A 13,499-nucleotide genomic window follows, 5' to 3' on the forward strand; every position below is an offset into this window, starting at 1 on the left:
TCCCGAGTTCTGTTTTAATAATACAAAATACGTTTTTATACATCACAGCTTAAAAACAAACTGCAGAAGTGTTATAATTGCCCTACCACAGTTTTACACCTTATGTTTCCAGTTTCGTCTTTAATGAGGCACAGCTCATTTCATCAGATTTCCCTGCATCAGACTGCATGGCTTCCCCTCTGATATTCTTACAAACTGCTTGTATGAATATTAACTCCCATTGAATGATGTAGGAGTGTGTCCTAGTAATACTGAGCAATGGGTTATAATGAACTTACATCCATAAGTAAAGCCACCTAATTTGGCTTCTATTGACTTGCTACCTCGTGCCTCATCTAAGACAATCAGTTTTGGTATTGCAAGAACTGCCACCCCCACCCCATTCCTCAGCCTGCTAGGGGCCTGTATGTTTCTGTTTGCATATGTGTGGGTTCAGATGAATTGGGGTTTTTTTTTCATGTTTTCAAAGAAGATATTTCATTTTTCCTTATTTACTCAATCTTGAAATCCAGTTTGTACTCAGGATCAGTCAGTCTAGTTACATCTGCAACATTTCTCAAAAGCTACTAAGTGCTGACTTTTAGACACTGCCAACATGCCCCAAGATGCAGTCTGTTGTAAGACTGCCCCAGGTTAATGAAATTAAACAGGGCACCAGTGACACTTCAGAAATTTACAAAATTAATTCCAGCATAATTTTTATTAGCACACATTCATTTAGCAGATGCAGTTACATCCAATATACCAATAACAGAATAACATGAAAGAGTTATTTCAAAAAGAAGCCAGAAGGCCTAGTTCTTCATTGCACAGGTGTGTGGTGTTACACCTGAGAGGTAACATCTGGGTCCAATGGCAGCTGGAAGACCCTTGCTCAAGTAAAAAAGCCTTCATGAAATGGCCAGAAACACTATATATGAATAACATAGGGTTGTGAAATCACCTGACAACAGTGCCTTTTATCATTTATAGAGGCTAGAGCCCAGCGATATCTTAAAGACTTAACAAAATTTATTTCAGCATAAGCATTTGTGAGCCAGACTTCACTTTTGTTAGACACATTAGAGTGTAAATCCATCAGGCTGATTTAAATACAGAAAAGGTAGGATTGGGAGTGTTGTTAGAGATGCCAGCTCAAAACAAGATGCAATACAAAGACAAATCACTCAAAATGAGTGTGATACACTCTCCGTTGTGGTTAAATAGGCAAAATGATAGTACAGAATGAAATAAGGAAACAGAATAGTCTCCACAAAAGAGAATTCCATGAACCAGAGTTTCACAAGTCCATCCTAAGCCTCATTAACACCTTGCTAAACCCATTGACGTAGAAATATTTTACTCCGCTTAGGATTGTGGCGTTTCTAAGCAGGTCTATTAAAAATATCCTATTTCATTCAATGGGGCTTATTCACAGAAAAATGTTCTTATGATTGCAGCCTAAGAAGTGGTCAAAACTTATAAAACTTATACCAAACAAATGATAAAGCAGGGAATTAGGATCAGGAGGTGTATATCTCATGGCATGCTCTTCCTGTTTGTACAAAGATAATATAAACTAGTAGGGGCTTGATTTCCCCTCCTGGTTTTGTTTTCCATGGCAGATTTCCCCTTCTAATTCATACAGACTGCCTTCAACATTCTATGTTCCTGATGTGTTATGAGCATGCTTAATGTTCATGAAGCCATTTAAGTTTCTTTTTTTTGGGGGGGGGGAATCTTTTCAATTTTCTAATTAATATTTTGTGTGTACCTAGGAAGCCCCACAACTCCTCAGGGGTCAAATTTAATCTCTACTGCACACATGGAACTCTATTTCTTGTTATCCATCTCACTTCCAAGAGCCAATGCAGTTCAAAAACATGCAGTGAGCTTTAGTTCCACCTTTGACTGCTCACTGAAATCTGTGGAGAAGGTGGTCACAATGGAGAATCCATTCTAATGAGAGAAAGCACAACTTATCCTACATGCCAGCACAAAGCAAGTGCTTCATGAACTTCAGTATCAAACAAGCTGTGCACTGGATGCTGTGTGTTCTCATAATTTTTAAACTTAATTTTCAAGTGCAAGGGCCCCAATTTGGATTCAGATCATAGTGTTTAGGGAGGGGATTACAAGAACTTCCACCCCATCCTCCCAACCCAAAACTTGCCCAGTGCCAAGTCTAGAAAATGGTATGGGGAAGGGTGACTAAAAAACAAAATAAAACCCTCTCTGTACACCTGATCCCTATCAGATCCCCATGTGCCTGAAAATTAAGTTTTAACAAATCACTGAGAACTCTCATTGCATGTTTGGTTTGGCCCTCAGAAACAGATCTTGCGAGAATTTTCTAGTTTAGGCAATTGTAGGTTGGTTACAATAATCCTAAGCACAGTTATACCCTTCAAAGTCTGTTGAAGTTAATTGGTGTAACTTTGTTTAGGATTTCACTGTTAAGCATAAAGGTACCAAAAATTCTACACAAGTTTGTTTATTTATTTGTTTATTTCAAATTTATATCCCATCCTATCCCCGCAGGGTTCAGGGCGGGTCACTACAACAATAAATACAATCCACAAAAAACATACAAAAACATTTAAAATAGAAATATACAAAAATTTAAACTATAATACCATAATGCCTAATACAAAAGTAGATGGCTACATAATCCTTTCCAACTCATTCTGTTCCCTCTCCCCCCACCCCAGAGACTGAAAGAAGATGATTAATTTGTTTAATCCAGCTGGCTAGATGGAAAAGGTCTGGTGGAACAGTCAGGTCTTGAAGGCCCTGTGGAACTGCAAAAGCTCTCACAGGGCTTTGATATCTCCCAGAAGCTTGTTCCACCAGGCCAGAGCCAGGGCCGAAAAAGCCCTGGTTCCTGTTGAAGCAAGCCAGATAACCCCCGTTGCCAAAAGTCAGCTGTGATTTTATGGCGAAAAACCGAACATGAACTGTGAATCCTCTTCTCTGCTGCCTACAGGAACAGCTCCCTGTTCTCCTCAGTTTACCTTGCCCTTCTGTTCCCATGCTGTATATACCTAATTAAAAAGTGACTATGAAATACTATTAGACAGGATGCTAAACATAACCCCTCCTACATATTATGGTACCTGGTTGCGTTGAGAAAGGGTAACTGGTAGAGTAACTTAGCCTCATTCCCTTGGATGATGGGAAGGGATGCTTAACCCTCCCTGCTTGTTACAATTAAAAATCTGAATTGAGTCTTGTGCACCTGATTTTTCAGGGCGGGAATGCTGGGATCTCTGTCTTCATGCAGTTGTTGGCTTTGGGGTTTAACCCAGGATGAGATCTGCCATTCCTGGGAAATCAAAGAGATCCTCTTTTGAATAACCCTGCAAAGTAGGCATGTCTGAATAGCAAATGACAAGTGAACAGGCCTAAATCTTAAAAGGATAAATATTTCTGAGCCCAGGCATAAGCAAACTACTTGGAAATAAATGGATTCCATCAGAAGGCTTAAGGATATCAGTGTGAGACATCATTTTAAAAAATTGTCTCATACTGTATTCTTTTAGGCTAACATTTTAAACATTCATCGGATGAAGAAAAAAAAAGTTAAAAGCTTCTGCTTTCCAGCAGCTAGATAATGGTCACTGATTGCTTTGCTAGACTCACTGGGATTGTACTGAGCAAGTGCACAAGAGAATAGAAAATAAAACATCAATTATCTGAGTATATGATAAGAACGGCCTCACTTCTGATGCAGTTAGTAGCAGAGATTACTGGTAACTATTTGAGATAAGAATATACGAATAACTGGAGGAGCACAGTTGACTTACACAATCATACCAGAATAGTTAATGATTACTCTTTGATGCTTCATGCAGGGAACTCTGCATGCCTTGCAGTTTTTTAACGGACATTGGATGATTTTAAAAGGTCATTGGATTATTTTGAATGGCCCCTTTCTTTTCCACATTGCCAAATGTGCAACAGTGAAAACATTTGCTTCTCAGTTGTATTATGTTCTTTTTCATATTAGCATAAAAGATCCAACAAACTTTAAATATCTCCTGTCAGATTTTGGAAAAAGATACATTTCCTGTATAGTAGTCAAAGCAATTTAAAGGTACATCACATTGGGCCAGCCAAAAATAGGAATATGTGTAACATAAGAATAAAGGAAGTGCACAAAAAAGACATACAAACAATAGCCTGAATGTAAACAAGTTGAAAATATGGCATGCAAAACTAGTGGTTGTCTTAGCAAACACCTAATATCCTTTTTAGGCTCAGGGGGTTCAGGGGGTCCAAAGTTCAGGGGGTCCAAAGTTAGGAACCTTCAAAGGTCCCCCCATCTTCTATTAGCTCCTATTGGAAACAATGGGGGATCAGGAACCCCTTTTGGGAGTCCATAACTTTGGACCCCTGAGCCAACCATCACTAAACCTGGGTGGTGTCAGCAGGAGACTCTCCTGATGATACTACCCATGTTTGGTGAAGTTTGGTTCAGGGGGTCCAACGATATGGACCCTCAAAAGGGTAGCCCCATCTACTATTAGCTCCCATTGCAAACAATGGGGGATGGGGCACCCCCTTTGGAGGTCCATAACTTTGGACCCCCTGAACCAAACTTCACCAAACTTGGCTGGTATCATCAGGAGTATCACCTGACGATAGCCCGAAATTTCGGTGCCACTAGCCTTAAAAATGAGCCCCATGCAGCCCCATAACTGAAAAAAAAACTTTAAAATACAAAAACCCCCACAAACGGGCAAATTCTAGCATGGATCAAAAAAAACCGTCGTGTGCACACGTCCTTGGGCAAGGCACTACAAGTACCCATTCAACTGCCTCGATTTTCGTTCGCGAACAGCGCCGCGTGGATCCAGTCCCAGTCTGCAGCAAACGAGCCTAGGAGTACACAAACCGGCCGCGCAAATTGCGAGACAGGCGCAACAAACTCGACAAGTGAACCTTCGCGGACTTTCTCTGCCTGTCAGGAGGCTGTCAAAAAGACACGTGCAGGGAAGGCGACGGAGCGGGGAGAGTGAGAGAGAGAGACGAAAAGAGCCGGATTCGGGAAAGGAGCGAGCGGGAGATGTGAAGTTCGAGGGATGCGAGCGAAAGGATGCTTCCCAGTCCGGCGCCGGGTGAGCGCGGCTGTGCTTCTCCTGCACTCGGCGGCTGCCACGCAGGGTGTGGTGCGAGCCCTCCTCCTCCCGCCCCGTATCCTTCTCCTGCCCGGCTGTGCTGACGTGTCTATTCCCCCTCCCACCCAGCAGCCAGCCCGGCAGCCTCGCTCACGAAACATGGCTGCGCCGCCACGGCGACTCTTAGCGGCGCTCCAGATGGCCGCACTGCTCCTTTGCGCCACGCCGCCGCCTTGCCAGGCCCGCTGGGAGCTGGACCGGCGCTTTGCAGAGTTCAAGCGCTGCGCCGACCCCGAATGCAGCAGTAAGTGGGGTGGCCGGGGGAAGGGGGGAGGAGGAGGAGGAAAGAGGCCGGCCGGCCAGGCAGCCAGCCATCCGCCGGGTCCCTGCGACTGCCGATCTGCAGCACCCGAGACCTGTTGGCATCTCCGAGGCCACGCAAAAAAAAAAAAAAAAAAAAAAAAAGGAGGCTGCCTCTTGGCCTTGCGGTGCTTGAGGAGGCAAGGAGGCTGAGGGTGTTTTTCTCTCTCTCTGCGTCGCTGCTTCCCTCCCGCCACCCCAGCTTGCAAGGATGAAGAGGAGGGTGGCAGCAGCAGCCGCTTCTTCTCACGCCCTTTTATGTTTTCCCCCTGCCGAGCTGTGAGAAGGTTGGCAGGCAGGGTAGACTTCCTCCCTTCCTGGCAGCCGCACCGGTGGGCCCCCTCCTTGCTGAAAATTAGTTCCTACTCTCAAACTGTAGTTTGCTGTAGTTAGACGCAGAAGTGAAGGCTACATTCTCTGCAGTTCTCGGCAGTATAGAAGTCAGCCTAACTGGACTGAGGAAGATTTTCTTCTGAGTAAACGTGACATCAAGAAATGGAGCATGTGCTGTCTCTGCCTTAATTTATTTCCCTCCCACGTCCCTAGTTAGGGGTAGAAACTGATAGCCTTGTCCGTTATCCACTTATGGGCAAACTCTTTGATGATTGTCACTTCAAACATCCTGTGCAGTGTCACAGAAAGTCCTAGGGCACACGGCTTGGAGTGCTCACTTTTTAATTGGTACTCGTATAATGTTGTCTCAAAGGACTGCATGGGTTGCTTGTGAAGGCAGGCCAGCCCTCAGGAAGAGTCTGATACTAAATAAATAACTTCTTGGTAGACCTGTTTGTCTTAATGCCTATGTTGCCTTTATATTAACGTGTTCTCAGTCAAGATTCCCCCCCCCCCCATAAGCATCAAACATTTATCTGCCTCTCTGTTGTAAATTAACTTTCTTCTAGAGCCACAAAAGAATTTGGATTTCTAAGAAGCCAATTCTTGACCTCATTCTGCCTTCCTCCTATCCATTTTCCTATCCTATGATAAATTTCTCAAAGCTAATCTGTAAATTACAACCTCTTGGGGAAAAATTTAAAATGTGAGTGTTTCTAAACTATCCAGCAACATGAGCATGGGATTTATTCTTGAAATTCAGAGTTTACTATAGGAATGTCTCAAACATTGTAGAATTTGTAGACAGAGTTTGTGTTTTTCATAGGTGTCATAGGGGACCCATTTCCAAAATGTGTTTATTTGGAAGGAAGAGTTCTTTACTTGCCAGCAAATATGCTTGGGATTATAGTTGTCCTGTTGAACCTTTGTATGCTAGAATGAAAGTAAATCCCAGTGAATTCAATAAAGTTTCTCTGAAGTAATGTTGCATAATGTTGCATAATGTTGCATAATGTCTGCGCGAACACCCTATAGGACCGGCTTTTATGAAAGCTCTTATGAGGGTGGGCAGCAATTTAAGGAAGTGAAGAGGAGCTTTCTTCTCTTCACTCCCTCGCATCCGCTAGCTCTACGCTTCAGTAGCACAATTGTTCAAGATAGATTTCAGTCATTGACCTCCTTGATCGGAGAGGTCCTCAAATTCTCAATTGAGTATTAGCTGTGAGGCATTTATGAGCTTTTTTGCGGATAAGATTGCGTCGCTCCGCCATGACCTTTCGCCCACATTAGCTACAATTAGTGAACTGGAGACTCCCTTGCCGTCTTCAGGCCCTTGTTTGGCCCAGTTTTCCCTGCTCTCTGAAGCCGCTGTCGACAGAGCCTTAGCTGCTGTTAGACCTACTACTTGTCCTTTCTGGATCCGCGCCCGGTCCTGGCTTGTAAAACTCTGCCGGGCGGAGCTACGACCCCATCTGTTGAGAGTATAATCAAGCGGTTCCCTTTGAGCAAGGAACCTTCCCGGATGGGTTGAAGGGGAGGCAGTGGATGCCTACTCCAACACTCTTAAAAAAGACCATCGTTAGATCCGAGTGATCTGGCCAATTACCGCCCCGTTTCGAATCTTTCGTTTCTGGGGAAGGTAATTGAGAGAGTGGTGTTGGAGCAGCTTCAAGATTTTCTGGATGATGCATCGGCTTTTGACCCCTTCCAGTCCGGCTTCCGTGCTGGGCATGGGACGGAGACTGTTCTCGTCGCCGTCACAGATACACTCCGTATTCAGCTTGACCGAGGCGGATCGGCGCTGCTGGTGTTGTTAGATCTCACCGCAGCATTTGATGTGGTCGACCACGACCTTTTGACCCACTGCCTGGCTGCCTCTGGAGTGCGAGGCACTGTCCTTCAATGGATTGTCTCGTTTCTCCGGGGCCGGAGTCAGCAAGTGAGGTGCGGGGATCAAGCCTCCTGGAAGTGCCCGCTTCAATGTGGTGTACCCCAGGGGGCGCTATTATCCCCGCTGCTGGCTAATATCTATATGCGACCCCTTGCTCCAGCTGAGTACGGAGTTTCGGGCTGGTCTGTCATCAGTATGCAGATGACACGCCCAGCTCGCTCTCTGTTGATGGAGGGTGAGCAGCCGCCGCCTCTGTGGCCTTCTACAGCACTGTTTGGAGGCGGGTCGCTGGTTGGTTACGGCAGAGCAGGTTAAAACTGAATCCGTCCAAGACGGAGATCCTCTGGCTTGGCAGCGTGGGAGGGTCTTTCCAGCCGCCCGGTGTGGGAGGGGGCCACTTTGGCATTGGACCCCCCCTCCGTCCGTTAGTGCCTGGGGGGTCCACCTGGATTCGCTCTCTGTCAATGGAGACCCAGGTGTGGCCCATACAACCCAGGCTGCTTTTTTTTCCACCTTCGCCAGGCCCGGGCGGCTCCTTCCTCTCCCAAGCGGACCTAGCCACTGTGATCCATTGCAACGGTCATCTCCAGATTAGACTATTGTAACTTCGCCTCTACGCTGGCCTTCCCTTGCGCTTTGATCCGAGAGACTAAAACTGGTCCAGCATGCAGCTGGCAGCTGTCTGCTTTGCAGGTGCAGCTTCACCGAGGCAGCATATTCAACTCTATACTGTGCCAGCTGCACTGGCTCCCGATGGAATTCGGATCATCTTCAAGGTGCTGGTATTGACCTTTTAAAAGGCCTCTACGCTGCTCTGGGACCATCGTATCTCCGCGACCGCATCACCCCATATGTCCCTGCACGGCCTCTCCGATCGGTTGAGGCCAATTCTACTGGTGGTCCCTGGCTCCTCGATGATACACGGGTGCTGGCCTTCACATCGGCCAGAGCCTTTACGGCCCTCGCCCCGGCGTGGTCGAACACCCTTCCTCCAGCTGTCCCGGCCCCGCGGGACCTGGGTGAGTTCCGCAGGGCCTGTAAGACGGGGAGTTGTTCTGCCGAGGCCTCTGGAGGAACCGGCCGTTGATTGTGCCCCCGCCCGCTCGGCCCCGACTAACCTGGGCCACAATGTGTCATCTCTTCAGAATTTCGCCCATCCCCCTCTTTTTAGAGAGGGGAGGGAATTTTTAGATTAGAATGTCGGACGCCTTTCTCCCCCCCTTTGGGAAAGGGAAGGGAATTACAACAGTAGATCACTGAACGCTATTTATTTACTGTAATTTATTACATATTTATTAGGAACGTTGTTATGGTTATTGCTGCTTTTAAATGTTTTAACTGCCTATATTGTTTTATTTCTGCTGTACACCGCCCAGAGCCCTCCGGGGATGGGGCGGTATAAAAGTTTTAAAAAAAATAAAAATAAAATAAATAAAAAATAAGATTGCTGCCTATCCATGTGAGATTACTATAATAAACTAAACTTTATTACAATAAAAAATAATCACCTTAACAATGCATTCTTGGAACAGAGCAACTTTTTTAAAAAATTCAGCCTCGGTACATCATATCTTAAAAAAAAACCTATTTGGAGCCACTGCTCTAGTTTGTTCTGCAAAATGACATAGTACATGATATTGACACGTTTCCTTTATTGCTTGGAGAGCTTTTTTAAAAAATTACATTGCATCTTTTTTGTGCTTTCTTTCAACAGTGTTAATGTGTCGAGGAAAAGCAGTGAAACACTTTAAAGGTCCAGATTGCCGCTTTGTAGAGTTCAAAGAAGGTGAATCTGTATATGTGTATTATAAATTAGCAGGAAGAAACAACGAGCTTTGGGCTGGAAGTGTAAGTTTTTAAACTGTCATTGTGCCTGATTTCCCCCCCCCCCACAACAGTTTAATTAATATTTATTATTTCTGTGGCTTTTTCATAAATTGTTGTTACTTTTAATGCAATGACGTCATATTGCATCACATTATGTACATAAGGGCTTGCCTTAGAAGTTCAGGAAGTCCTGTAGATTTAGTTTCCTTCAGATTAGGGTGTACTGCATCATAGCGACTTTGAATTATTTGTTCCATTTCCAAATATACAAGAGCAGCCGACTATAAACAAGCAGACTCCTCTGACAGACAGTCAAACTTCTGGTTGTGCATCAGGTTGCAAGAAAGCAACCACCTAGACCCCTGCAGTCTTTCATGCCATCTCTTCAGCTCTCTTTGCTTGACTGCTTTCTGCTATCTCCCCCCTGCTCCAACTCCAGGCAGAACTTTGGTCTCAGCCTCCCCTGCAACAACACCAAGTGATAACTTCCGAGAGAACTGTCCACTTAATAAAGGATGGGCATCCACCACTATGACACTAATGGTGTTTTTGCACTACTAGAAAAGGTACACTTATCATTTTCTAATATACTATTGCCTTCCCCTTTACGGGAAAAATAGTATTTAGTGATAAGGCTAATGTTGGTTTCACCTTATGATCATATGGGAAAATGCACATATGCTATGCCATCCAAAGGAAAAATCCAGATTTCTGGGAGTTATTACTGAAATATCATTTGTCCAGGGTGTGGTTGGAGAACCCATGATGAATTAGCTCTGCATAAATTAAGCAGGTTTGGATTGACAGGAGATCATCTGGGAATTATGCTGCTTTTGTTCCACGGTAGAAAAAAGGCTGGATATACAGTAAAATATTGTTGTTGTTACGTGGCATTTCAAGCATACTTCCAGTTTTTAAAAAGTTCTTAGCATTTCTTTTTTGAAGCAACTTGAGGGCCAAACTGAATGTTACATACAATTATAGATTTCTCTTTTCCAGTGGTTTGGATTTCTTTCTAAACAGCTGTCTTGAGGGATGCGATCAGGGACAGAAGGGGGAGGAGACAGCTTGCAATGTGTACCTGGCAGCAGTATTTAAATCACATCCTAAGACTTGATAAAGGATGCAGTTGGGTCATAAGTGGACAATTAAGTGAGTTTTGCAAAATGTGGCTTGCTGAAAAGATTAAAATATCCAGGGTGTAAAGACAGCCACATAAATCCATAAATCCATAAACTAATGGAACAAGTTATCCATTTCTATTAGTACAATCCAGATGCAAGTATCTTTCTCTGGATTGAAGTCTTTGTTGAGGAGATTCTGTGTTTGTGCAAATGCTTTTCATCCGAGATCAGACTACTTTATCTCTGCAGTAAGTTGTCAGGGGAAAAATAAAATACTCTTTTCACACTGAGATTTCTCACTGCTAAGTTAACATGGAAAGAAACCCTTAGTGGTGGATACATGGTTGGCAGGGCTCCATGCATCTCAGTGAGCAGAATTTTTCCTTTGCAAAGGGAGCAGTTCTAATATGAACTCTTCTAACACAACAAACTGCTAGGAAGTGCTGCCTTTTTAGTCTCTCAGGAGCAGTAGTGTCCAATTATTCTATAATAGAGTCAGTAGAAGCTTTCATACAGTGAAAGAAGCAGAATCAAAACATAGTATCATCCCAATAATTCCCTTCTGATATCCACAGTGCCACAAATAACTTGGATAATTAGGAGGATAATTTGTTTCCAGGGCTTCCAGCCTTTCATAAACAACATTAATAGTTGTTAGGCCAAACCTAGCAACCTTTGCTCATGGGGCTGGATAATTAGACGCACAAGTTCTTAAACAAAATAATCTGTTAATACCTACAATCAATCAAAATAATTCGCACAGAGCCAGCAACTGTGCACATAGTTTAATCTGCATGGTGTATTGGCTAGATTGTAAACTAGAAACTGAGAGATGCAGATTTAAAATGGGTCAAGATCTCCTCCAAGACTATTTGAGGCTGTGTAGAACCATCTGCTTGAGTACCTTGCTGAAGACTGGAATATTGCCTATTAGGTCACTGGGATCCAGGGTATCTTCTTGAGGAGGAGTCTCACGATCTCTTATTTTAAAGCAGCATTCGCTCCATGGTTGATTCCCCACAGGGGAAATATCCTGGGATTGAACTGGGACCGTAAAACACCAGTGCCTTTTGATCCTGGTCTGTCCCTCCCCACCGCAGCCGTGTCTGCAGAGAGGTCTCGAGTTGAAACCGAGATCGAGATGTTCACCTCCTTTCCACGAGGCTGGGATCAGCTCGGTGGCTCTTTTGTTGCTAGTTCATGATTGGCTGTTGCTTTGGGGTGGGAATGTGAACGAGCGTTCCCTTTTTTTGTTTTTCCATAATGGCTACGTAGCTACATCGTCACAAAGCATAGAGCGTCAGGAGGAGTATTGAATTTTCCTTTGCATGGTTGTAGCTTCGTAGCCAAGAGGAACATATTTTTTAAAAAGTGCGTTCCTGCCCACCATGAGTCACCCGTTCTGAGCATGCCCAGGCCACTGTGCTGTGATTGGCTAACGGCTCAAATGGAGACTCTGGACGGGAAAAATAACACAGGACGATTCCCCACGATATCAGCCTCATCACGGGATTCTCAAAAAACACCACCTTCCTGGCAGTTTTTGAAAATCCTGGGACAAGGAGGATATTGCAGGGCCAGGCTGTAACAGCCGAATTTGACCCGGGAGCCGTGGGAAGTCCCTCCTTGAACCGGGATGCCTACCATGCGTATCCTGGGATATTTCCCCGATGGGGAATCGACCCATGATTTGGTGAAAAAGTAACTGCCCTAGATTGTTCTTTTAATGGATACAACTGCCCATTAAGGATTCAATATTTTGAATATATGTTCCCTCAACAGGTTCAAACTAGGGGTCCCAGGCCTCCTGGTATGATGGGAGGCCTCTTCTCAGCAGTTATCCTAGATATATTTTTCTCCCTGGTGGTAGCAGGCCATCTGGTTGGGTTGTTCGCTGCCCTGCGGCGAGTAGGCAGGAAAAGGCTCTTTGGTGACTTCCTGTCAGGTGTCCGTGGTGGTGCCGCCCCAGTATCTTCCTGCCTCGGTCAGAGTAGGCAGCACTATCCACAGGCTCCTAGGCTGGATTTCACAAAGCTACCTTTTCTTCCTTGTGTTGTTGTTTTTTGTGATTCCCTTGTGTGCAGTGTACGTTTTGATCGTTTTCCACTCCTTCTGTCTGCGTGCTGACTGAGCTCTCTCCTTCCCTTGTGTTCCCGCCTTTTTCTTGGCTTGAGGAAGGAAGAGCTATGGCGTCGGCGCCATTTTCTCCACCAAGGGAGTCCTTCTACCGATCGCGGTAGAAACCACTAGGTCCAGTCTCCCACACACAGCCGCTGGGCTGATAGTGAGGAGACTCTTCTCGGACCCAACAGTCTCCCACACACAGCCGCTGGGCTGATAGTGAGGAGACTCTTCAGGAGCTGCGCAACAGCCGTGGGGCTGGGCGGCGGGCTCGCTCGCGCTTCCCAGGCCCGCGCGCAGGAAGACGCGCGCACTCCGAGGGCCCTTCACAAGGACGGGGAAGCGCGGGCCGGATCGACCGCGACCGCGGACAGGAGACGGATCGTCGCGGCGACCGTTCAGGCAGCGCCCAGGGCATCGCCCTGCCTCCGCCGCCTTTGATGTCTGCTGCTTCACGAGCCTTTTCCCCACCCCCGCTCTTGTTAGAGCGTCTGAGGGAACTTCGCTGCAGGTCAGTCATGCGGGTGCCATGACGGGGGAGGCGGCCTTGGGAGTATCTCTGCCTTCAGACTGGAGCGCCTTCTCCCCGCAGCAACTGGTCTCCTTACTACAGGGCTCCATAGACCAGTCGGCTAGTAGACATTTAAATGCTCGTGCCTCCCCTCAGACAAGCAGACGCAGATCCCCTTCCAGGTCCTGCAGGAGAATCAGATTGCTTGATTATGATGCAAGTACTTGAGTGAA

The 13,499-nt window shown here is 45.6% G+C and overlaps 1 protein-coding gene across 4 annotated transcripts in view; it reads left to right on the top strand.

Annotated features, from left to right (window-relative positions):
- Positions 1-5,233: 5,233 nt before the first annotated feature.
- The window catches only part of MIA3 (MIA SH3 domain ER export factor 3), a 52,213-nt gene continuing 43,947 nt past the window's right edge, over positions 5,234-13,499 (top strand). For all 4 annotated transcript variants that reach the window (XR_007244885.1, XM_048501509.1, XM_048501609.1 and 1 more), the window contains exons 1-2: positions 5,234-5,403; positions 9,398-9,531. Coding sequence is in view for 3 of the 4 variants with exons in the window: in XM_048501509.1 (XP_048357466.1) it covers positions 5,259-5,403; positions 9,398-9,531 (279 nt within the window). In the remaining variant the exon portion in view is untranslated. The remainder of the gene's footprint in view (positions 5,404-9,397; positions 9,532-13,499) is intronic.

Source organism: Sphaerodactylus townsendi, linkage group LG01 (genome assembly GCF_021028975.2).
Source record: "Sphaerodactylus townsendi isolate TG3544 linkage group LG01, MPM_Stown_v2.3, whole genome shotgun sequence".
NCBI classification, from domain to species: domain Eukaryota; kingdom Metazoa; phylum Chordata; class Lepidosauria; order Squamata; family Sphaerodactylidae; genus Sphaerodactylus; species Sphaerodactylus townsendi.